The 24,877-nt window shown below is 38.0% G+C and overlaps 1 protein-coding gene across 3 annotated transcripts in view; it reads left to right on the forward strand.

Annotated features, from left to right (window-relative positions):
* Positions 1-24,877, forward strand: part of Dlg2 (discs large MAGUK scaffold protein 2) — a 2,328,307-nt gene that overhangs the window by 362,643 nt on the left and 1,940,787 nt on the right. For all 3 annotated transcript variants that reach the window (XM_008844185.2, XM_029568893.1, XM_008844178.2), the window contains exon 3: positions 7,108-7,253. In XM_008844185.2, coding sequence (XP_008842407.2) covers positions 7,108-7,253 — 146 coding nt within the window. The remainder of the gene's footprint in view (positions 1-7,107; positions 7,254-24,877) is intronic.

A 24,877-nucleotide genomic window follows, 5' to 3' on the forward strand; every position in this document is an offset into this window, starting at 1 on the left:
GAAGAACAGGGCAATTTTCAAATGTTCATATGAGAGTCCATTGGAATTTCTTGACAAAGGCTTCCAAAAGCATCCCTCTATTGAGTTCCTCCTCATTTTTTCTTTTTGTCTTCCAAGGCTGGACTCTAGAGGGATGGATTCAGGATTTGCTTTCAGGTATTTTGATAGATGTTGTAGTGATTAGAATCGGTGTCAGTTCCCTCTCAAAGGCTTCTAGACAGGGGGAGAAAACAAATTTATCCATCATTTTAGAACAATAGCTGGTTGTCCCCCTTAGCTACAGGTGGGCACTACAGTATTGGAGACCAAGATGTGAAGTCTTACTGAGCGGCAGTTTGTGGTTAGGAAGAAAATCATCAATGACAAATAATTGTCTAAATAACTTTTTATACGGACTTAAGCCTAATGTCTGGTGAGTGTAATCCCTTGAACTCTTAAAGAAATATCCTGATGACTTTACTCTTTGGTTGTACTTTCCTTTAGGGTGCTTAAGACCATACAGTTGGCCCAAATAAATCAATTTATTTTTACACTTAAGGTCATTTGAGGATCTGTTCCTCGGGGGTCACATGGGCTTTGGAGGAGCTCCTGGCTCCTTTCTTTTACAAGTTCTGTCTATGTGACAATAAGTCAAAGGTCCTGCTCAACCATGTCTGGCTTCACTTGAAAGCATGAATGAGATGTTTTCTATGAATTGACCCTCCTCTTCGTAGACTGGACACTGGTTCAAGTCCATCTTGTGGGGTCTCCATGTCTTTCCTGAACAAGAGGACAAGTGATTCACCACAGTTAAAGGACATTTTGAGAGATTCTCTATAGTCCCCTGGAACTTAGTCGACCTTGGAGGGCAAGGGGCAAAAACTTTCCTTTAAGTCCCTCTGATCACATTAGTATAGGCCTCAGACTATGGCTGTTAAACATCCAATAAAGTTAGTTCCACCAGTCTGGTACTTTTAATTACCATGTGCTATGTACATAAGGCTTGGATAAAAATCCAAATATTCTCAGATAAACCTTGACTAAATATATATTTTGTTCCTTAAACTAGTTGACTAAACTATGACCATAGAAAATTTAAGATTATGTGTATATTATTTTTGTCTCATCCTTTAGAGATCATAACAAACCTACACAGACCTTCATTACTTGCTTAGGCTTTCTCATTTTTTCTGTCTTTTTTGGAAAATATCTCCATTTACATATCCTTTTAACATCTTTTACATTCTCATTTCTTTTTTTAAAAATAATTATGGGACATAATAGCATTAAGAAATAGATTTTCCATCTGTTGTGAGACTTCTTTTTCTGGGATGCTAAGCAATGCTTATTCCCTTTTAAGGTTCCAGTGTCAATCCAATGTTTGATTAAAGTATTACTGGGGAACTAATGAATTTGCTGAGCTTACATACAGAGATAACTGAGGGGTTGCTGAGGTGTATGTATGATCTGAGGGTATGCATACTGGAATGCCTTTACCCAGCATGGGTCATGCCTTATCTTCCTAGCCTTCCCCAGATTCTATACTTTAGCCCTCCCCAAATCCAGGAAGCCATTGTGATTAAGGCCAAATTACATACAGTGGGCTGGGAAGAGTGGCTGGACCCTCTGGTGAGGGTGCAATGACCCTGCTTCATCCTTCTTTAATGAATGAGCACACCTGTCAACAAGCCCAATTGTGACAATGTTTAGCGATCAGGCTCAGCTGAAGTCGTGATGATGGTAGTTATTTCATGCAGAAGGGACTGCTGTATAGCATCATCTTATTAAAAGGACCTGGAATTTAAAAGGATTTGGTGCTAGGATCCACAAATGAGGAAGAACATATGTCGCCTGTTTTTCTGAGTGTGTGTTACTTCACTTAGTATAACAGTTTCTAGATCCATCCGTTTACCTGCAAATTTCATTATTTCATCTTGTTTTACTGCTGAATAGAACTCCATTGTGTAAATATACCACATATTTGTTAACCACTTGTCAGTTGAGGGGCACTTAAGTTGCTTCCATCTCTTAGCTATTGTGAAAAGAGTGCAACAGACATGGTTGTACAAGTATCTCTACAATAGGATGAGTCCTTTCCATCTGAATTCTTAATCAGGTGTGTGAAATAGCCTTATGGAGACAAGGCATGTTGGAAGAAGCGTAAGACATGTGACTTAAAAGAAAGCACATCTTACAAGATTATCATCTTGAGACTGTAGGACAAAAATCCTCGGCTTATTTCAGTGCATTCTTGGCATTAAACAGCTTGGGGGACTGATAGCCAAATGTGCCAATCATAAAATAAATGAACTGAAACAACTCCCAGAGAGGCTTCTGGTTGGTGGAAAATAGAGTGACTACAATCATTCCTATTGTATTATTCCTTGTAACATCACTTTTATCTCTGCCTATGATATAATGAAAAAGTCTGTAAACACATTAAACATTCTTTATTCTGGTTTCTTTTTTATGGTGACTAAAAGATAATTGCAGAACAATTAATGAGTCATATAAGAAAAATCTTATAATTTAAGGGTCAGGTTTTCTAAATAACTTAAATCATGTCAAAAGATTCCCTCTTCTATAAAATACGTATTATTCAGTTTGCCTGGTGCTTTGGATTATTTAAAAATCAAATATCCCTGCAAATTTAAAAGATTTGTCACTTCAGAGACTATTCAAAATTCATCAGCTGCCTGAAAGTGAATCTCAAAGAAGAGCTCTAACATTCTTCTGAGGAAAGAGCAGTACCACTGAAATGAATAAGTCACTTCACTGGTGTCTGCTTGGAAGAAGACGGAATATTTCTAGTACATTAGTTTTTAAGGGTCTGCATTAAAAGATTTTCCCATTTCTTATAGATTTCTTTGAACATGGCATTTGACCGTTGAAAACATAAGTGTCTCAAAATCATCATTGCTGAGGGCAGAACTTATTTTTTAGGAGAGATTTAGGTTAAAACAAAAAAGAAATTGGACTGAAAAGAGACTGTTTCAGATATCAACTATAAGTGGACTTTTTATTTCAATAATTTAGTGGGAGAGAAATGAATATGGTTCCTTTCAACTAATGGTCTAACTAACTTAATTTAAACCAGTTTAGTCAATAATGCCCACCAAATTGTTACTATTATTATTTTCCAATCACTGGGCACTTTTTCTCATATCAACTTATTTTTCTTATATAAATTCCTCTCTATCCACTCAGTATTGAAATCATTGAGTAAGAGCTGTGGGAAAGAAGATTATGGAGATTGGGTTCTGACTCAGGTGCTATTTGTTAGGTCAAGTGTCCCCAGTAAATCGGACTATGTATATCACTTGTAGCCTGTTAAGAATGCAGATTGAGACCCAAACACCCCCATGTGATTCATGTGCACCATTAGAGCTTGAAAAGCATTCACATGTGAATCTAGCAATAATTTATAGACTGATTTTTTAAAACTTGTGAGCTCAAATTGATATGTCTTTAATAACGAGGAATTTATTTTGAATGTCCTTTGAGACTGCAAATTTTTCTGTTTTGGTTTGAAGAAAGAATGTGCAAAATAAAAAGTCTTAGATGCTGTGAACAAAATTCAAGTCACACAAAAGTATAAGAAAATACTATTCAGGCTTCCTGGAGTCCTGAGTGAGAAGGGATTTGATTTTGTTCAATAACTTTTCTTCTATTTGAGTCTTAGTGAAGCAAAGCAAATAAGCTAAATTGAACAAACACTCATTTTGGTTTACTAACTCTAAGCCTAGTGATGTTTGATTCCAGAGAACATATGGCTTTATAGGACATTGTCTTTATTCCTATGGGCTTTCCTGTCACTTGACTTCCCCCTCATGCCTGAATTGTTTTTGTTGATACATAGAAAGAAGTTAAGCTAAGTTTCTGGCAGTCTCAAAAACTAAAACTATAAGGGCCTGAAGAGATGGCTCAGCAGTTAAGACCAGTGCTTGCTCATGTAGAGGACCCACGTTCAGTTCCCAGTACCCACGTGGCAGCTAACAACTGTTCTTAGTGTCAGTTGCAGGGATCCAAAGCTCTTTTCTGTCCTCCACAGATATTAACTCAGGTGCACTTACGTACATGCAGGCAACACACACACACACACACACACACACACACACACACACAAAATGAAAATAAATTTATAAATAAAGAATGACTTTTTTAAAATTGAAATGTGGAAAGGTGAGTGAAAAGCTAATTCTAATACATGGTAGGATTAGAAAGAAGCATTAAACAGATTCAGGCAATATGCTGCTAAAATGGAGAAAAGTAGCAGAATTCTTTCCCTCCTCATCCTCCTTCTGGTCCCCCCCCGCCCAACACTGTATTTTTAATGGTAGCTGCCTGGTTTCTTACTTCCCACTCAACTGAACCGAATTTTAGTAAGAATAGTTTTTATAGTGATGCCTTTTCATATTTAGAACTTTGACTTGAAAGACTGAATTGGAGAGGAGGCTTTCTTTGTGGGAGAAAGGGCATTTGGGTCTAGAGGAAGAGTGGGAAGAGGGGATGGCATGGGCCTGAACTCTGGCAGTAGGAAGGATAGAAAGTGGGGGAGTAGGGCAATAGTACAAAAGGATGCGGAAGAGAGAATCTTTGAAAACGACAAAATGTCAGGTCTCAGAAATAATGCTTGCTAACCCAAATGAGATCTAACACTGATTATTGAATTTCTTTCAAGTTTAGTAATCATTGACTTAATTAAGGTTACTTCAATTTTTCTAGTAGCCAGTTAGGCAAAAGAAGGGACAAAAGAGTAAAATAGACTTTGAACATTTTGTCACCTTTGGAGGTATAAATTAAGTAAAGTCACACATTTAACACAGACATACTATCTATAAGATTTTTCTATCATATCACTGCTATCTGTTTTGTTTCATAGTATAGCTTTTTAATATGAATCCTTAGCATGATATGATAAATATGATTCCCTTACTAGATAATTTATATACCTAGCATAAAAGTTGGAAGCTTGGGAATGCTGTGGTGAAACAACATTTTCACCCTTAAAATGAAACTTGAGTTAAATATACAATTATTTTTAAAGACAGTCTAAATAATGTAGGTATCTCATTAATTATTTTTAAATATATGTATTAATATGTTAGAGATGATATTTTGGAAGAATTTGGATCAAATAAAGTATCTTTTTAAGAATGATGGAGAAAGAAAAATTGAAGTTTCGTTTATAAAAATGACTTTAATCATATGCCATTAGCCTCTAATGAGACTGTGTAGTTACAGAACTCTTCATAGAAATTCTTATTTCTTTTTAATTAGTATTTGAGACCTGATCATACAAACACATCTTGCTCCCTGGAATTAATATTTTTAATCTCTATCCTTTTAACTTTTGGCAACCAGATTAATACCCTGCAAGTCCTTACAGTATCAAAAATTCTGAGGGTTTGACCCGATAGGCTGACCACATTCTAGGGGGTGAACCAACAGCCAAGTGTCAGCTTTTGCTTTCTGTTCTTATCCATTTTTCAACTTGGCTTCATAGACAATTTATTGAGAAGAGCAAAACCAAGTTGTAGATGTGTGTAAAATTCAAAGATTTTAAAATATAATAATTATAATAATTGTATTAATTCTTCAAGAATTCCATTCAATGTATTTTAATCATATTGCCCCTCCCTACCCTTCTTCAACTTTCTGTCCTTTAAAAAATATTTTAAGCCCATAGAGTCCAATTTGTGTTCCCCAAGTATTCTTGGCTGTGGTTCATCCCCTAGAATGTGATCAGCCTATCAGGGGTCACACCCTTAAAGAAAACTGACTCTCCTCTCCCAACCTCTGTCAGTTGCCAATAGCTCCTCAACTAGGGATAAGGCTCCACATCTACTTGCTGCCCCCATGCTGGGATTTTGTCTGGTTTAGGCTTATGTAGGTCTTGTATATGCTGTCATAACTGCTGTCATAACTGCCAGACTGCCCTGCTGTCTGGAAAACACTGCTTCCTGTGGCCATCCACCATACCTAGCTCTCTGAGTGTTCCACTCTGTCTTCCTTGATGGCTCATGAGCCTTGGGGTGTGGGGTCTGTTATAGATGTCCCATTTAAGGCTAGGCACTCTGCTATTTCTTATTCTCTGCATGTTGATTTGTTGTGGGTCTCTGTGTTAATCATAATCTACCACAATTTTCAAAAAACATGTCTATGAAATGCTTCATGATTTTTTTTTGTTGGTATTTTGACATGGGGTCTGATTATGTAGCCCTCACTGACTTGGAACTCACTACGTAGACCAGGCTGTGCTCAATTTCATAGAGATCTGCCTGTCTCTGCATCCCAAGTGCTGGGATTAGAGACATGTGCTGCCATGCTCAGATTGTAATTCTTATATTCACAAAACATTCCTTACTTTTTATTTTTTAGGTGTGTGTGTGTGTGTGTGTGTGTGTGTGTGCATATGTGTGTATGACAAAATAATTAGTCAAAAGTAAAGGAGCAGGTGAGAATAAGGTATATGTTTTCCTGGACTTACAACAATGTTATGTGCACACTATTAGTTGAAAACACTGTAAATCAAAACTCTGTGTAATGCACCTAACTGACCAAAAATCACAGCTTAGTAATGGAGGATATTTGGAGGAGCAGTTGTTTACTGGTAGCTGACCAGCAGATGGAACTCACTGCCGTGGCCCAGTATTGCAAAAGTATTTTGCTAGTTATTACTAGCCAAGGAAAGACAAAAGTAAAAAAATGAGGCACAGTTTCTACTAAATGTGTAATATTCTAGCTTTTTGCTATTAAGACTTATGCTGCTATGAACATTGTGGTTTGTTTCTTCATGCATTGGTACAAGAGGTTAATTAGAATGCATACTGAACTGTACTCAGATGTCAGCTCCAGTTGCCTATATATTGTCAGTGTGTGTGGTCTTTCTGTGTGTAAAAGATCATTTTTAGAGATGTCCCTTACTGTTTCAATGCCAGTGATACTTTATAACAAGCATCCTAGTCAGTGCTTAACTGATTTATAGATCATTTAGTCTTTCATGAATACATATTATTTCAATTTTTAATTAGTCATTTTTGTACGCATATTGTGTGTACATACATGCACAAACTATTAATGAGGCATGATATCACATTTCATTTTTTCTTGCCATTTTCTTTATAGATATTCAAGAATTTTATGAGGTGACATTATTAAATTCTCAAAAAAGTTGTGAGCAGAAGATAGAAGAAGCCAATCAAGTTGCACAGAAGTGGGAGAAGACTGCCATTCTTGCTCTATGCCATGATGGTCTACAAAAATCAGCAGAGGTAGATGACTTATCAAAGATCTGAATAATATTAGGACTCATGTCACAAAAGAAGTAATGGTCATCATTACAGTAGGATAGTGACTGTATTGATAAACAGCAACAGTAAAATGTGTGCAATCTTCACATATGATGTCTTGGTTTTTTCCAGAGATAATATAGTATGAGAAAGGCATGATTCATTTTTTGAATATGATTTTTCAATTATGCAAGTACAATTATGAATATTATCATAATTTGAGGTGACTCAAGTTTAAGCATTCTTGAATTTCAAAATGCAGTTCCATGTGCAACAGGTAATTAGAGATGAGTGGTGTGCTATAGGGTGCATCCTAAGGCAATGCTTTCCGTACTGTGAGACTGTCTCCCAGAATATGAGTGAACTGGTCCTTTGGCATGTAGGAACAAAGTAAGGGAACTCCTATTCCTGTTCTTTTGTCATCAAATTATTTAAATTCAAATTCTTTAAATATAAGATATAAGGTAATTTCTAAAACATACCTTATTAATGACAATACATATGCATTTAAATATAACTTGCATACTCAGTTTCTAAAGATAAGATTAAGTGATCAAAAGTTCATAAATTAGTGTTGAGTTTACAACTACCAAAGGGAGGTTAGTGGATGTTCCAGGTTCATAGCTGAAATCAATAGTGGAGCTTGGCAGGTGAAGGCTATTGGGAGAGAGACGAGGTTATTTTTCTTCAGGGGTGTGGCCCCTGGTAGGTTACCCACACTCCAGTGGATGGCCCCATACTCCTACATATTTAGGCAGCTCTAATTAGACTCAGTGCTTCATTTTTAAAAATAACAATGAAAAAGGGACATGAAGTTGGGAGGGTGTTCTGGTTTGGATTCCACTCCTGTGATTGATCAAAAGGAACTTGGGGAAGAAGGAGTTTATTTCAGCATACAGTTCCAAGGTCACAATCCATCACCGATGGAAGTCAGGGCAAGAACTCAAGGCAGGACAGGAACTTGGAGGCAGGAGCTGAAGCACAGATAATGAAGGAATGCTGTTTACCTGCTTACTTCCTCTGGCTTGCTCAGCTACTCTTTCTATATAGCCCAGGCCCACCTACCCAGGGATGGCACCACCCATAGTGGGCGGGGCCCTCCTACATCAACCCACAATTAAAAAAATGCCCCCATATAGAGCTTCAGGCCAATCTGATGGGGACCATTCCTCAACTGAGGTTCCCTTTTCCCAGGTATGTCAAATTGACAGCTGAAGGTACCCAGGACAGAGGGGAATGGGTTGGAGGAGTGGTCCAGGAAGAACTGGAGAGGAGAGTTTGGGCTGGATATCATCAAAATGTTATACATTTATAAAATTCTCAAAAAATAAATGAAAACTATTCTGAGAGAGAAAAATGAGAGAGAGACAGAGACAGAGAGAGAGAGAGAGTGAGCAAGACAGAGAGAGAGGGAGGGAGAGAGAGAGAGAGAGAGAGAGAGAGAGTGAGAAAGACAGAGAGAGAGGGAGCGAGAGAGAGAGAGAGAGAGAGAGAGAGAGAGAGAGAGAGAGAGAGAGTGAGAGAAAAGTTGAAGGGATGTAATACACACACCCATTTCTCAAGTTTGGGGTTTTACATTTTACAGCTCACTCCATCAGTTAGAAGCTATAAGAATCCTATCGCAAGTCAATGAAATTTTGGTTTGATAAATTGAAATTTCTTATACACTTTGTGGAAATGGGGTGAGAGGAAACCCAATGTTCTTAGTTACTTTAAGAAAAAGTCAATAATGACATGATTTTGTAAATCAGTAAACACCAAGTATATGAAACTATGTGTAAATACATCAAATAAATGTCATTTTAATTTCAACAGTCAAGAATAATTATTTTGACTTTTAAGTACCTTTTCTTCTATACGGACATATTTATTTTATTTTTATGAGTTACATATCATATTTATATATAATGCATATAAACACAGTGCATGATATATAGCACATAGGGAAGTAGATTAAATTTTTTTCTATATTTTGAATTTCTTGTTAAAGTAAACATACAAGGTAATAAATAACTAGAAAGAAAACCAACAGATGGTAAAATTAGATGATGAGAAAGGATGAGGGTGAACAAAAAGACATTTGGGATGTGAAAAAGGAAAAGAGACTGAAAAGCAGTTTACAAGGGGGGGAAGAAGAGGGGGAGATGAGAGACAGGAGGATCATTAAAGCACAGTTTGTTTGGTACAGACATATTTACATTCAGTGAGGACAACAGAATGTAGGGGGCTTTATTTATATCTTTTAAATTTGACATTAAGCAATGCCGTATACATATACATATATATGTAATCATTAACTATATTTGAAACGATTCTAATGGGTATATAACATTCTGTAATATCAAACTTCAGTAGTTCATAACTCACTATTTAGTTTAGCTTAGATCTTTCCATGAGCACTGTGGTTGAGATCCATGTGTGCAAATGATTTTTCCTCATATTTGTTAGGTTGACTTTTATGAGTAAGATTATTGAATCTAAGGATATTGATATTTTAAGGCTTTTAAAACAGATTGGCTACTTTCTGTAGATAGATCTTACCAGAATAACTACCTGTGAACCCTTACTATTGGTTTATCTGCCTATATTTAAACTAGTATTAATTTATTATTTAAAATTATTTGTGAAATTTGGGGGCTGGAGAGATGGCTCAGTGGTTCAGAGCACTGACTGCTCTTGCAGGGGACCCAGGTTTGATTCCCAGCACCCACATGGCAGCTAACAAACATTGGTTACTCCAGTTCCAGGGGAATCTGACACCGCCTTCTGACGCCACAGTCACTGCATGACACAGGTGCACTTACACACATTCATGCAATTCACTCATACACAAAATAATAATAAAATAAAAAAAATATTTTGTCAAATTAATAGATATTTTTGGTTAATGCCTAGTGTTATAATTATTTGTTAACTATTGAGACTGGATTATTGGCTATCTATGTATCTTGTGGTTCATACAAACTCTTTATTCATTTTGTAAGCGATGCTAGAATTCTTGTTTACCAACAGCAATTTTAATGAAGCACATGCCATTTTGTCATAATTGTTGCATTTTATGCTTTGTTGATTAATATTTTGCTTATAATGATGTTTAACATTCAAAATATTTTAAGGGAGTAAATATATTATTATTATTGTATTTGAGATAGGGTCTCTTCTCAAACTAACCTTATGCTGAGAATGATGAATTTCTTTCTTTTTTAAAAATTTAATTTTCGATTTTTTTCTGAGAATTTCACACACAAGTACTATATTGACATTTCCACCCTTCTCCCTCTCCCTCTAAAATTCATGGCTTCTTTAATTACTATTGCTACACACACACACACACACACACACACACACACACACACATCTGCATAACCTACTGAGTCCATATAGTATTTCTTGTTATGTACACGTGTTTAGGTATGATCACTTGGGATTAGATAACCTATCAAGGAAATTGCCCCTCCAAAAAACCTGATTCTTACTCTCTCATCAGCCTTTGATTTACAGTAGACCTAAGACCTTGTGAAATTTCTCCTACCCACATTGGCATGTCAACTGGTCTTGCATTATGCAGGTCTTATTTAGACAAACATATTATTGAGATTTCATAGATGCAGTTTCTCTATCAGGATGTATTATCTAGCAGCAGACATCTGGTCCTCTGGCTTTTACAATGTGTCCTCTGTTTCTTCTGTGATGTTCTCTGAGTATGGAGGAGTTGCATTGCTGATATATCAGTTGGGGCTAGACTCTCCACACTCACTTTTTCTCTGCGTTTTGACCAGTGGTGAGTCTTTGTGGTTGCTTCCATCTGCTGCAAAAAGAAGCTTCTTTGATGAGGGGTGAAAGCTTCACTTATCTGTGGGTATAAGGGTAAATATTTAGAATACAGTTATAAATTATATTAATTTAGGAAATTGGCAGGAGTAGCATCTTCTCTAGGGTCTGTGACCTCTACAGTCACAGGTAGTTGGCTAGGTTTATGATACCAGGGATAAATTCCCTTCTATTAGGAGGGTCTTAAGTCCAATTGGACAGTTGTTGATTACCTCCAGATAAAAGTTCCACTGTTGTACCATTGGGGATACCTTGCCCAGCCAGTCATTGTTTTGATTTGTAGGCTTTACTTCTGGGGAGGACTACTGATTGCTTTTCAATCTACATAACTACATAACCAGTCTGTTTGCCTTTTTTCTTTATTTCTTTTATCCTTTTTTCTTTGCTTTATTTCTTTTATTCTTTATTCTATTCTTTGTCTTTCTTCTTCCTTTTGTTTTTGAGACAGGGTCTTATTATATAGTGCTGTTTGGCTTGGAACTCAGTACTGTAGACCAGGTGTGGCCTCAAATCCAAAGAAATCCACCTGCCTCTGCCTCCTCGGTACTGCTTTGTCATTTTTTAAATTCCGAGATTAGTTAAGTAGTCTATCATACTTTTTCTAGCCCTTTATTCCCTTGACATTTTCCCTTTGTGAATTTTCTAAGTTACATAGGTATATATATTCAGAGTTTTGCATAAATGCATGTTATTGAATGTATTTTTAGTTTTAAATGCAAGTCTTTGAATTTTTTCTATTTTTTTTCATTTTTTTCTTCCTGCCTATACTACATTACCATTGACATTTCTGTTAAAGCATACTAATAACAGTGTGATCTTTCCTTATACTCTTATGTAATGTACAAACTATATACACATCAGACTGGAGAGATGGCTCAGAGGGTAAGAGCACTGATTGCTCGTGCAGAAGACCTGGGTTTGATTTCCAGCACTCACATGGTGGCTAACAATGGTCTGTAACTCTAATTCCAGGGGATCCAAAGCCCGTTCAGACCTCCGTGGACATTGCACAGCACAGGTGAACTTGCACACATGCAAGCAATACACTCATACACATAAAATAAAAATACTAAATAAAATATTTTTGCAAACTATATACACATATATGGATTTTTTTTTCTGTGATAGTGTCTCCCCTGCAGCCCCAGGCCATGTCAACTTGCTATGTAGACCAGGTTCACCTTGATCTACAGGATCTGCTTGCCTCTGCCTCCCAAGTACTGGTACTAAAGGTTTGTGCCACCACACCTGTATATGAATTTTTATGTATTTTTCCATACTAGTGCAGGCACGCATACTTAAAATGATGCAATTATTCCTTAAAAATGTTCATAGTAGGGCTGGAGAGATGGCTCAGTGGTTAAGAGCACTGACTGTTCTTGCAGAAGACCTGCGTTTGAATCCCAGCACCCACATGGCAGCTAACAACTGTCTGGTAATTCCAGTTCCAGGGGATCTGACAGCTTCTTTTGTCTTCTGTGTGCATTGCACAACACAGGTGCACTTACCTACATGCAGGCAATACATGCATACACATAAAATAAAAATAATAAACAATACGAACCTTTTACAAAGTATTTGGTACAGATTTAGTTGCTTATTTTAATGGATGTATAATTTTGTAGTATAGTGTATAATAATTTGCTAGCTCAATCTTTCTTGGTGGGGATTTACTGTTTTCAGCTTGCTTCCTACATGACTAATGTCCCAGTCATCCTTTGTGTGCATCAGAACTGACTGATACTTTCTCTGTAGGATAAACTTTCAGAAGTGGAAATGTTGGTGCCAAGAATGTGTATGCTTTTAGTTTGAATGAGGATTTCCAGACTGATTTCGCTTTTCGCGTTTCCACCGCACTGCCTGGAGATGCAGCTTTTTACCTCACATCCACACCACCACTTTTTTGATAGGTTAGTAGGCAAAGTGATATTCAGCTTTTACTTAATTTTTTGATTGCAGCCTCTTGGTGAATTGGAGCGTTGTTTCATAGGGCTGTTGACTATGGATGTGCCTTTCTGTGAATTTATTCACATTCTTTTTCATTTTTCTATTTCTACCTTTCTTGTCAACTTATGTGACTATTTTGTATTCTTAAATAATTAGATTTTTGTAATTTTTCAGTATATAGATTTTCATAGTGAAAATGTTTGTGCATGAATTGATAGACAAATGTAATTCCTTTGAACTATTTTATTAATAGCTTAAAAATTATCAGTTAGGAAGATCACTTATTAAAAATTAGCCTAGGCCAGGGAGATGTCTCTGAAAGTAAAAGGCCCTTGCCTCACAAGTCTGACAGCCTGAGTTTTATCCCTGAAATCTATGTTCAAAGAAAGTCCTTTGAGGTGACTTCTGTTTGTAATCCCAGTAGTCTACCACAAAATGGTGGGCAGAGAGAGAAGAATTTACTGCCAAGAGAGAACCTTTCTTAAAATCAAGATAGAAAGAGAGAGCCAAGTCCTAAAAGTTGTCCTCTGACCTTCACGTGTGTCCTGACCAATTCCTCTCTCTCTTTTATACACAATTCATACACATGCACACTTACACATGATAAGTAAATAATAAAAGCTAATCTATATCCTAGTGGTTAGCTAAAATATTATCTGACTTAATCTATATATATTGGAGCTTTTAATTAGCTTGTGAATAGATGCTATCAATATATGGATGAATGATGAGTAAACAAATCCCATAAATATTAGATTTATTTAAACTTATTTTTCAGTGTCAAAATTAGCACATGCACATGCATATACACAACTGTGACAAATATTTTCTCAGATTCAATTTAAGCTTTATTACATGTATCTTGAAAACAGTTATTGTTTAGGAAGTCACTGGTCTGATTTTTTAAATGCTGACCAACTGTGTTTTAAACTTGAAATCTTGAATGCATTCTACCTCCATAAGTCTACTTCTTAAGTGGGTCTGATTGCTTTTCCTTTGTGGACTGTGTGAAGAGCTGTCATGTCAATCTGTTACTCTGGATATGGAAGTGAGAACAGAGGGAAAGTGTCCCTTATTGGAGAACCTCTGCATACTGAAGCAGGACAATTGAAGATTCTGTTTTGAAGAGTTTTTCCAGATCAATATCTAGACAGTGAATTCAAATTAAATTGTTGTTTGAACATTCTAAGTAGAGAGTAGTAATTGAAAAACAGAGCCAAAATGGAGTTTGGTAGCCAAGATATCTTAAACAAGGAGCAGCAGCTTGGCTAGATTCTGCTGATGCAGTTCATACACTTACTGTTACAATTTTTAAAAAGATTTTTTCTTTTGAAATATTTTATTTATTATTTTTATTTTATGTGTATGAGTGTGTTGCCTGCATGTGTGTAAGTGCACCCATGTCGTGCAATGTCCGCTGGAGGTCAGAAGTGTTGGATTCTCTGGAACTGGAGTTATGGATGGTTTTTAGCCACTATGTGGGTGCTGGGAATCCAACCCAAGTCCTCTGCAAGAGCAGTCAGTGCTCTTAACTGTTGAGCCACCTCTCCAGACCCAGATTTTATTTTTTAAATCATGTATATATGTGTGTGCTTGTAGGTGTGTACAGGTGCTTGTAGATTCCAGAAGAAGGTATCTAATATCTTGGAATGGAGTCACAAGTGGTTGTGAGCCCCCTAACATGGGTACTAACCTCAGGCCTTCTGTGAGAGCAGTATTCACTTTTAACCACTGAGTCATCTCCCCAGTCACCACTGTTACAGCTTTTAAATCTTATCCCGTATCTCCTTTCTTGGACAAACTAGTTTACTTAAAACACCTAGAAGGACTGTATAAACCCTAGAAGGACAGTCATCACAAGCCTCCCTTTTCTCCGATGGCTTTCAACATGTAAGCATGTTTGGCACATAGTCAGCTGAAGGAAGGTAAATCAACCTAGAAAGGAGTCTGAGAGGTCTCTAGTTCCCAACTTCATGACCATAGGGCTTCTTGGCTACTTCATCTTGCCTCTTTCTTTTGGCAGGACTTCTGTAAGATATGGGCTGCTGGAGAAGAGACTGAAATGCATTACTTATCAAATTTGGCAAGGGAAGTAATGTACTATGTTATCAAAGCAATAAACAATGACACTCTTACATGATTGGTAAATCGGCTCTGAAAACATATGTTTTGAAAATACTTGAGGCATGCTGTCAATACCACTGAAAGACTGCTTTCTAAAAGGCTATATAATGACTATTACATTTATTTATCAAAAGAATTTTCACAAGACATCCACTAACCTATAAAATCTTTGATAATGCATAAAAAATGAAAAGGAATTAACCTCTGACAACTTCAGCTTCCCAGGAGGAGGCAAAAGCAGGGATTAGTTACTGGAATAGTACGACTTTACATTGTGGATTCAAAATTTAACTTAGCATTCTGTGACTTCTTACCAAATTCCAGAAAGTATCTTTGACAATGTAAATGTAAAATAGGGCAGCATGAAAATGAAAATTTCAGGGCAAACTAATATTGGGCTAAGTTCCTTAAAGATGGGTCAGCAGCAAATGATTTGACTGCAAGTTGTTATTGCTATTTTAATGTCAAGGAGGTGTCTACCCCTTCTGTAGAGACCCTGCAGGGAAAGGCATATATATATTCATTAACTACCAAAGTGTCTGTCATGGAGTAATCTTTTTTCACCCTTATGTATTTATTGTGTATATATGTCTGTATGAGTGGGAGGGTGTGTGTGTCTGTGTGAGTGTGTTCACATGTGGAGGTCAGCAAAAAACTTGCAGTAGTTCGTTCTCCATTGAGTAATCTTAACTATAGTCATACACAGGAATTTTCAACTTTAGTTTTCTGCAATCACCATGATCTTAGTAAGCATTAAACCTTCCCAGGGTCAAAACCCATAATCTCACTCAATTCTGAGTTTCTCAAATCATTTCTGCTTTACCTTCAACTGCTTCTTTATTTTTCCTCCACCACTCTTTCTTTAGAGGTAACAATTACCTTATATACATTCTGGATTGCAGATCGCATCTCAGTGACAGCTGAGATATTCTGTAATGTATATCTCTGTGCTGAGGCTAGTGCTTGGTGATACATTCCAGCATAGATGTGGAAGAGTATAAGAAAGCTCAACTCAACCTCAGGAAATTTTGGCAACCAATGGATGCTGAGGAGAGACAGTGTCCTTCAAGGATGGGATTCTTGGTAGGTTAACCTAGCTCTAGTGGATGGACTCACATGGAAGGACATTTGAGAGCAGAAATTAGATCCTATAGGCCTTATTTTATATATAGTACATTAAATAGGGGAGGGCAATAAGGGGAAATATAGATATGGGAGGGAATCAAAATACTATCAAATAATATCACGTGAAAACCACAAAAATTTAATAAAAAACATTTTTTTGGTCTTTTTGAGACAGGGTCTCTCTGTAGCCCCAGCTGTCCTGGAACTCACTATGTAGACCAGGCTGGCCTTGAACTCACAGAGATCTGCCTGCCTCTGCCTCCCAAGTGCTGGGATTAAAGACGTGCACCACCACGCCTGGCCCAATAAAAATATTTCAAGAATAATCTTTATTAGCTGCTATAAGAAGACTACTGGTAGATTGAATGACATTGGAAGTGTAGGGGAAAACTGTGAGAGTGCTGGTCATCAGTTAGCAATCATTGCGAGTTAATTCTTGTTGGGATGTCTTTCTAATCTTCAGTATTCATAGCTTATTTACAGTGGTATTTGAAGTTGCAATCATTTGTTTCCACTTGGTTTCTAGGTTCAAGGGGTGACCTACCACCTGCTTCTCTTCTTCAAACCACAAAGCTTTTTCACATTTAAACAAAATTTCTATCTGTGGGTTTGGTGGCTGTATGGATAAAACAGAGGAAGAAAAGAACATTTGACTGCTTCCTTGTTTCTTATGGTACGGTGGGAACTTACTTGTGTTGTCTAGAGCCCACTGACCACTGTTTTACTCTACTGTGCCCTAGTCATGCCAGGCAACTTCCTAAGAAGCTTACAGTTGGAGGAAGCTTCAAATGGAAGCGATTCTCATTAAAGATTACTTTTAAAACATCTCCAGCTATGTTTCTCCCTCTCCTTAACTTGCTTTTTAGTTTTCATCCTATGGAGTGATTGCATCTGACTCTATGTTCTTATAAATCTTTCTAGTCTTCCTCTGGACTATATAGCTTTTGTATTTATAAACCAGCATATGATGGTTCTTTTTCCAGTTCCTGTACCTGCTTGAGTTCAAGGGGTCTCCTAATTAGCAGTCAAATGTAGGTCAAGGTTAAGAAGATATACAGGGAAAGCCCATTAAGACACAACAGAAGGAGATACAATACACAAAGAAACAGTAATAACTCATGCTATCGTTTTGCTTTCAGTAACATGTGTTGGGTGTCTTAAGAGTACTAGTCCCCCTATTGTGAATTCTAATGTCTGGTTCCCTACAGGAAAATTTGCTGGGAGGATAAAAGAAATGTGGACATGTAATCCTTAATCTAGTTATTAAAAATTAAATAAAGTGAAGCCTAGTTTTCACAAAAGTTTTCTTTTAAAGATACTTGTCAAAAATGTAGCATGAGAGGGAGGATCAGGTTCCTCCAAGAACCAGCTCTGAGAGGCTATTTCATCCCAAGTGGGCAGCTCTAAACACAGGTACACACTACACCACTAAATGGACTTAGTAATGTATGTACACATGTGTGTGTATGTGTATGTGTGTGTGTGCAACAATAATCAAAGAAGAGGACAAGAAATTGAAAGGGACTGGAGAAGACATGGAAGGAGTTGGAAGGGTACTGGGAGGGATGACATAATGTAAATACAGTACTTACATATGAAATTCTCAAAAATTAAACATAGACATGCAGCATGTATTACCTCCCAGTCCTATTCAGTAGCTTTTTGACATTTCTGACTGTGAAGCAGTGTTTCTATTCCATCAGTTTTCCTATAAGTCAGAAATGAGGTTAGAAATTTTTAGCTTATACTTTGGCCTTGCATAATGATAGTCAAGGTAATGTTCAGTGATTGACTTTCTGTTGCTCTATTTTCAAATAGTGCATGTACAGCATGGTTATTAACACAATGGTGAGGTTTTCTAGCACTTCTATTGAAACATGATTGATATCATGTCACTTTCTTGTCAAAATCTTATAGCACCTTCTTACACGAGTAGACCAAGTTTTTTGCAGTGGTCCACAGAGCTCTGCAGATTGAGACCCTGGCCACTTCTCTTCTCTGCACCTGTTGCTTTCCCTTCACACATACCTGCTAGTATCCTCTCTGGCATTGAGATAACATTAGCTGCCCCTCTCAAATCCTTGATGTCACTTTTTTAGTGATTCCTACCTCATTCCTTTAGAGATACTCTCACTGGACTAGCAATACTGTTACCATTTCTTATTTTACTTTAAAAAATATTTTTATTGAACTTTTCATACAACATTTCCCACTCAAATTCAGACCCCTTCCCCCATCCATGCCCCCCTCATCCCCCCACTGAACCCTGTGCACTCTGCCATACATGCTGAGTCTTATTCATTCATGTGTTTATACCCAAATGTCCTTCAGTGTAAATGCGTCCACTGGAGTCTAGTCAGCTCATCTAATGGTCATATGTAAGTCACACTCTCCCTCACCCAGCGGCAGTTGATCATAGTATTTAGCATCATCAAACAAGAACATTTGCCTGGTGAATAAGAGCAAGAACTTTACAGTCAGGCCTTGAAAATTTTGTTCTTTTATGTATCTCTTCACTTTGGGGAAGTAGCTTAGCTTCTCTAAATATGTTCCTCCCTCTGAAATGACATCCCTGAAAGATTTGTCTGCTTAAAATAATATAAATTTCTTTAAGAACAAGAAATTTTGTATATTTTTTATTTGTTTATGTATTTATTTAGTTTTTTGATACAAGGTCTCCCTGTAGCCCCAGCTGGCCTGGAACTCACTATGAAGACAGGACTGGTCTCTGCTCTGATCTCACAGAAAACTGCCTGCCTCTGCCTCCACAGTGCTGGATTAAGGTATGAACCACAAGGCCCAGCTCTTTGTTTTTAAAAGTCACTTTTTCTCTGTCACTTAGAGTATGCTCTCATTTTGACATTTGTTTATTGAGAAGTTTAGCTGTATTTTTCATTTCTCTTTCTTTTTTCCTCCCTCCCTCCCTCCCTTCCTTCCTTTTTTTCCTTGCTGCTATCTTCTGCATCTAGAAACTAGTTATGTTTTTGGAATAAGTTGTAGCGTCCTAGTGACTACTGATATCATGGCTCAGCCATTAACTCTTCCTTTTAAATCTTTATTGTTTGTGCTGCTATATTTTGTTAGGTATTGTGCTAGATACAGTTGGTAGGAAACACTAGTTAAACAGTTATTTTCCTATTGACTCTGATCTCAAGGAGCTTTTTAAAATTGAGAGTGTAGACATTTAGAGATGACCAAGAAGATAGTCATTAATGTTAAATGATCTTGAATCAGTTATTCAATCATTCTAAGCTTCACATTTCCCCTTGATGTTGGAGGAATCATAGTCATACCTACCTCTAAGGGCTTTGACCTCATTATGCAAGATTATCTATATGATGAGCAGGACTAGAACTTGGCATGGTAGCCACTCAGTAATCATTATCTGTTACTGTTATTACCTTGAAAGATGGATAGAATGTGCAGAAATGGGTAAAAAGGCACCTAGGCTGAGAGAACAATCATTGCTAAGTCAGAGGAATGATAAACCATAAGGTGAACATGGGGATAACAGCTAGTTTTGTTTGGGGGAGCATACATGGACAACGGTGGGACAGTAGGAAGGGTAAATGCTCAGTTATTTACTTCTATCACAAGGAAGCAAATATGGGTAGCACATTAATATATTAAACTTCATTTTTAATTAAAAAACATAGAGACAGGATATCATTGTATACTCCAAGCTAGCCTTAAACTTTTTCCATTGCCCAGGCTGAAATAGAATTCACAGTCCTTTTGCTTCTGCCTCCAGATGGCTGACACTACAGACATGCATCACATTCTTTGTTTAATATTAATATAAAGTATATGCATATGAATGAACACTATTATAAAATCAAGATTGGTAATGCAGAGAGAAGTAGCAAACATCTGTATGGTTCTACTGAAGTCCTAGATACTGCCCTAACTGTGTTATATGAACTAATTCCCCTCACTTCCCCCCTGGCACTTCTTGACAGATCTCTTATCTAATCTAAGATTGGCTTTTTTAAAAGAAAAATAAACAAGAAAAACATTTTGCCTTCATGATCAGGTTCCTTTTTTCTAAGTATCATTTGCAAAAATTGTTCATTTCTGGGTGATTTATCACTTCACTAGATTTTAAAAAGTATATAACATGATTTATTCATTAATTTATTTTACCAATATTTATTAAGGATCTATTATGTACCAGGTATTATGTCAGTGCCAGCCAGCCAAGACGGACAGTACCTGAAAGGGGGAGTGAGGATTGAAAGAAAAAACAAGAGACAGAAAAGATACTTGGGAGGACTGTCAGTAGAGACTGCAGCCCTGGTTTATTTCAGCTCAGTCTTTTTATACAGAAGAACTCAATTAGTTTCAACAGCTGTTTTTCCCACCTGTATCTGAGGGTCAAGGAGTGGTCAAATACTTCAAAGTCTTCTTTGATCTTTTTGTTTACCACTATTGCCTCCAGGTCAGGTATTGTGAGGCTCTCGATATAAACACATTCCTCCTGATTAGGCAGATTAGGTAAACACATTCCTCCTGCTATTCCAGGACAGAAGGACCGTGCCTGTCTTAGGTTTTCTGCTAGAGCAAAGCCTTACCTGTCATCGGCACATAGCTTCCATCAGCTATGCCCTGTCTTAGGTTGACTTTCTCCCAGAAGATCTTACCCGTCTTTGACTACCAGCCTCTGTTAGTGGAGGGAGCGCAATCTCATATCATGCACAGCTGCCTTGACTTGCCACAGGATTTCATAAATAACTTGACTGCCACCAGATGAAAACAAAGACAGGAGGAAAAGCATGCCAAGTCCCACTAAACCACTCACAATGGAAGTGATAGAGGACCATGATGGTAAGGTGGCTCTCAGCCTTTTTAGAATATCTGCCACTGCTTACAGGGTGGAAATGCTTGTGGAGAAAATTTTTTTCTCTATTATCTCTTGGCAATAACACTTTGACATTGGTACAGTATCCACCTTGTCCCACAAGCACATAGTCATCTACTTGTACACACCCGGACTTATCATTTTTAACAAAACAAATAGGCAACCCGCTTCCCAATCCAAAATAAAAATTCATCACCACTTGCATCATCAGGCATTTTAAAGCGGCTGAGCAATTAACCAAGAGTCATTCACAGTCACTACTATCTCTTTTTCCTCCCATATCGCAGGGTGCAATACTGTGGATCAGGAACATAAGTCCAGTATAACTCATCCAAGATCACTTGTGGGATCATCATCACCCACGTTTGTCACCTCATCATTCTTTTCTAGTTCTTTTTCTTTCTGAACCTCACCAGCCTTTCTGGCAGCCACCTGGCTCCATCTGCATCCTGCGGAAAAACACAAACATGCCCTCTTCCCCATATCAATATAGGGTCGGGGCCATTCCATTGTCGAGCTAAAGGATCCTTTCACCTGACTTGGGTGTAAGTATCCTGTGACTGAGGATGCCACATTCTATCTCCCGCAGAGCGGTCATTTTTATCCAAATTCAAAAAGTTTAAAATGAAAAGAGTATGATGTAAAAGATTACTTGGTGTCTGCGGATATAACTCCCAATTTTTATTTTTTGTAATTGTGTTTTTAAAGCACCATGAGCTCTTTCCACTATAGCTTGTCCTTGTGGGTTATATGGTATCCCAGTTCTATGCTCAATGCCCAGTTGCAAACAGAAACATTGGAACCCGACTGGTATAGCCAGAACCATTATCTGTTTTTATAATGTTAGGGATCCCAGCTATGGAAAAGCATGTCAAGGAATGAGTTATAACATTTTTTGTGACTTCCCCTGTTTGCGCAGTAGCCATAATAAAGCCAGAAAATGTATCTATTGTAACATGTATATACCTTTGCCTGCCAAAATCTGCAACATGAGTAATGTCCATTTGCCACAGTTGGTTAGGCTTCAGCCCTCTAGGATTAACCCCATAATGAGGAACAATTTGTGTTTGAGGACAAGATGAGAATTGTCCTTCACCAGCTAGCATATCAAAATCTATGGGAATATTCTGCACTCTATTGGTATTCGCTGTCACCTGGCACTGTTCCTCATACTCAGATTTCCACATCAGATAATCTCCCCCTGAAAGGCAAGCACGTGCCATCTGTTTCCAATCTCCAGGAGGAAGCGCATCCATGGACAGGGATTCTAACAAAGCCTGGGTAAAAGGGGCAGTGAGACCATACTGAGCACAAGCAGTCTTTAGTTCCTTAAGCTGCTTAAAAGGCACAGGTGCATGAGACTGCACCCTGTTGCCCTGCTGATCAACTTGCTCAGAAACTGGGATGACCTGAAATCCATGCACTGACTCTCCTCTCTCTACCGGAGCTCCAATGGCCTGTTGTAGTGGAGATTTCATGGTTCTAAGTGGATACCAGATTCCTGCCGAAGGCTCCTGAGCCATGGCAATCATGGGAGGTGCAACAGCCTTCGGTGACCTCAGAGGAGGCTCTCCTAACTCTTTTCTCTTTGTTCTTTAACATTTCCTTCTTCACAGCATCTAACTCTGCCCTTAATTGCTTAATTTCCCATTCTTCACACCATCTAACTCTGCCCTTAATTGCTCAATTTCCCAGTGATCAGGCAAAGCAATTAGAGGTGGACACTTCTCCTGATCATACTCAACCGTCTCCTCTCCTAGGGCAGACTCATCCTCAGGGTCAAGAGATCCCTCTTCTAGCCCCAGACGGGGGTCCTCATAAAAGGGTGGCAAGGCTAATGGAACTGGCTCTGGTGGAGCGGAAGGTTTGGTTTCACTTTTATCGCAGCCACTGCTTATCAGATTCTCCTCTTTAGTCTCAGCCTTTGCTCCTCGGGCCCCAAGCATAATCCTTAGAAAAACTGAGCAACTGTTTCCTTTCCCCATCTTCTCCCTATCTTACCGAGTGCACTCACTTAACTTCTCCAGCGGTGTCCTTCACTTTTTCCCCTACTTTTCAGGTCCCTGTTCCGGGCGCCACTTGCCAGTGCCAGCTGGCCACGACGGACAGTACCTGAAAGGAGGAGAGAGGATTGAAAGAAAAAACAAGAGACAGAAAAGATACTTGGGAGGGCTGTCAGTAGAGACTGCAGCCACGGTTTATTTCAGCTCCGCCTTTTTATACAGAAGAACTCAATTAGTTACAACAGCTGTTTTTCCCACCTGTATCTGAGGGTCAAGGAGCGGTCAAATACTTCAAAGTCTTCTTTGATCTTTTTGTTTACCACTGTTGCCTCCAGGTCAGATATTGTGAGGCTCTCCATATAAACACGTTCCTCCTGATTTGGCAGATTAGGTACTGGTGTGCAGAACACAAACTCAGTAAACAAGCCTGCCACAGCTTATGTACATAATGGATTAATAGCTCCCGACAGTATTAGATATAAAATATATTTCTATATTCTAAAGGGACACTTGTGTCTCAATCTATCAGTATTGAAACAATGGACCCCAAAGAAATAGAAATTTCCCCTAGGAATCTCATGCTGAAGAAGGAAAAGGACCCATCTAGAGGGGGAATTTGTTTCAGGAAAGATATTTCACACAGTTCTAACACCGTGTCAGACCACCTTCCAGGATAAGAGGAAGACTGAAGCCCAGACAATGATGGGACAATGGTGGTGTGGCTCACACCTTGACCAGGGCAGTTTGGATGTGTGTGTCCTTGGCCTTCTGTTTAAACATCAGTCTTATTTCAGGAGCCTAAAGATGGACTTTGGGGTTCAATGGATCTCTTTGTCTCTCTTCCCAATGTGGCCACACCGAATAAATCTTTTTCTGTTTTCCACTATTACATTTTTTCTACCTTTATAGACCTTATATTCATGTGTGGGCTGGTGCACATATGTGCATGGGTGGTGTATGTGTATACACAGAGACCAGAGGAGAACCTCAGGTCTTATTGACTAAGCTATCTCCTCCCAGCCTCTGAGTCTTATATTCCAATTGAAGCAAAAAAATAATTATTAAAAACAAATGGAGAACATACTATATTCATGTATTGATTCTTAATGAGAAAAAAAGATCTGAATTCAGGATATTGAGCTTATATAGGTTGGTCAGGGTAGGTTTTAATAACAATTTGATATTCGAGAGGGAAAAAAATGAAGGAATTTTCCATGAGGTTTTCTGGGAACTCACTACGTGGACTAGATTGGCCTCAGTCTCATAGAGATCCACCTGCCTCTGCCTCTCAAGTGATGGGATTAAAGGCATGCACCACTATGCCCAGTGTGAGCGCTCCTAAAATGAGAAAATACTCTGGGAGGGGGCATGTTGGGGAGATGGGGGAGCTATCAGGGGTGAATGGGGTATAGATATTATCATATTTCATTTATTTATATATGAAATTTTCAAAAAATAAAGACCATTTTTATTAAAGGTGGTCCAGTGAGTAAAAGTGCTTGACTCCAAGCCTGATGACCTGAGTTGAATCTCAGAAACCCACATGTGGAAGAAGAGAGCTAACTGACAACCACATATGTACACATACATACATATGTACATATGTGCACACACACAGACACACTCAGACTCTCTCTCTCTCTCTCTCTCTCTCTCTCTCTGTTCTAGGGCCTATTTGGCTGCAGCTGAGTGAGCAGAAGGAATAAAAGTCGAAGACT

Source organism: Nannospalax galili, unplaced genomic scaffold (genome assembly GCF_000622305.1).
Source record: "Nannospalax galili isolate Female #2095 unplaced genomic scaffold, S.galili_v1.0 scaffold278, whole genome shotgun sequence".
In the NCBI taxonomy this organism is placed as follows: Eukaryota; Metazoa; Chordata; class Mammalia; order Rodentia; family Spalacidae; genus Nannospalax; species Nannospalax galili.